Raw genomic sequence first — 1,154 nt, 5'->3', positions numbered from 1 at the left:
ATTTTATTGATCTACAGTAACACGACATCACGTTGATCTGAATCGAATCAATCAATGACCGTTCAAACATCATTAAAATGAAAACGTTTTTCATAATTCCAATTCACTCTGGATGTTACTTACTTTGTATTCGAGGTATTCCAATAGATGGGGTCCAGAATGACGGCATGACATGGACAAATTACAATAATCAAAACACCAAAGTTGTAACTCCATGCGGACCTCCCCATCACACGACTCAGCAGGGCGCGATATCATAAAATGAGGAAAAATTTCCAATAATTTTGCATTTTTATCTCTCTTAACTTTCCAGTTGAGTCCAGTGCTGTAAATATTCCACCCCAACCCCAACCTCAAAACCAGGACCCAAACCCCACATTATCGCTGCAATAATAAAATCACAATGTTGACTGCTGATTAAATAGAAAAAACTGACAAAAAAAATCGATGTTAAACCGTTTACAATGAATTTGGATTTATGTCGTTGGCCAAGCGATATAGGTCCGCCCATATCAACGAATGGGTGGTACAGGTCTCTAGCCGTTCTCATCTGTGCTTTTACACATCTGTATGTCAGTCTACAGTCCCCCCCCCCTCAAAGACCGTGGCAAATAAATAACAACCAAGAAACACAGCAGTAGCCTAATTAACTAAATAACTAAATCAGCTACCGTCACTCAGATGCAATACGTTTGAATCACCAGCTTTATTAAAACGATTTTAACATAGTCATATCTTTTGAATTATTCAACATTTCTATTAAATAAAGATAACAACACAAAACAAGACCAAAACAGAAAATAATCAAGTACATGAAAGTACATAAAACAACATTGGGTATGCCTAGTAAATCTAAAGGATTACATTTTAGACATGTTTACTGTGAAGATTCTCCCAGAGGACAGTGGGCAGATTGAATCCAGCAGACTGAAGGGATTCTGAAGTGATTCTGAAGTGATAGCAGTATTGGTGTGAATGCTGCTATGATGGGGTTTTCACTTCCACCACCCCAGTCATGTACAGCATTAACACCACACGATGGCATGGTTCCAATTGAGAGAGAGAGAGAGAGAGAGAGAGAGAGAGAGTGTGTGTGTGTGTGTGTGTGAGAGAGAGAGAGAGAGAGAGAGAGAGAGAGAGAGAGAGAGAGTGTG

The 1,154-nt window shown here is 39.1% G+C and overlaps 1 protein-coding gene across 1 annotated transcript in view; it reads right to left on the bottom strand.

Annotated features, from left to right (window-relative positions):
- LOC311315825 (ephrin-B2a-like) overlaps positions 1 to 230 on the bottom strand; it is a gene marked incomplete at both ends in the record, with an annotated part of 4,414 nt that extends 4,184 nt beyond the window's left edge. Inside the window, one exon of the mRNA XM_084446522.1 lies at positions 124 to 230. Within this exon, the coding sequence (XP_084302648.1) occupies positions 124 to 230 (107 nt within the window). The remainder of the gene's footprint in view (positions 1 to 123) is intronic.
- Positions 231 to 1,154: the final 924 nt, after the last annotated feature.

The sequence above is a fragment of the Borostomias antarcticus genome, assembly GCF_949987555.1.
Source record: "Borostomias antarcticus genome assembly, chromosome: 12".
In the NCBI taxonomy this organism is placed as follows: domain Eukaryota; kingdom Metazoa; phylum Chordata; class Actinopteri; order Stomiiformes; family Stomiidae; genus Borostomias; species Borostomias antarcticus.
The sequence above is the reverse complement of the archived record's forward strand: the minus strand, read 5'-3'. Positions and strand labels throughout refer to the sequence as shown.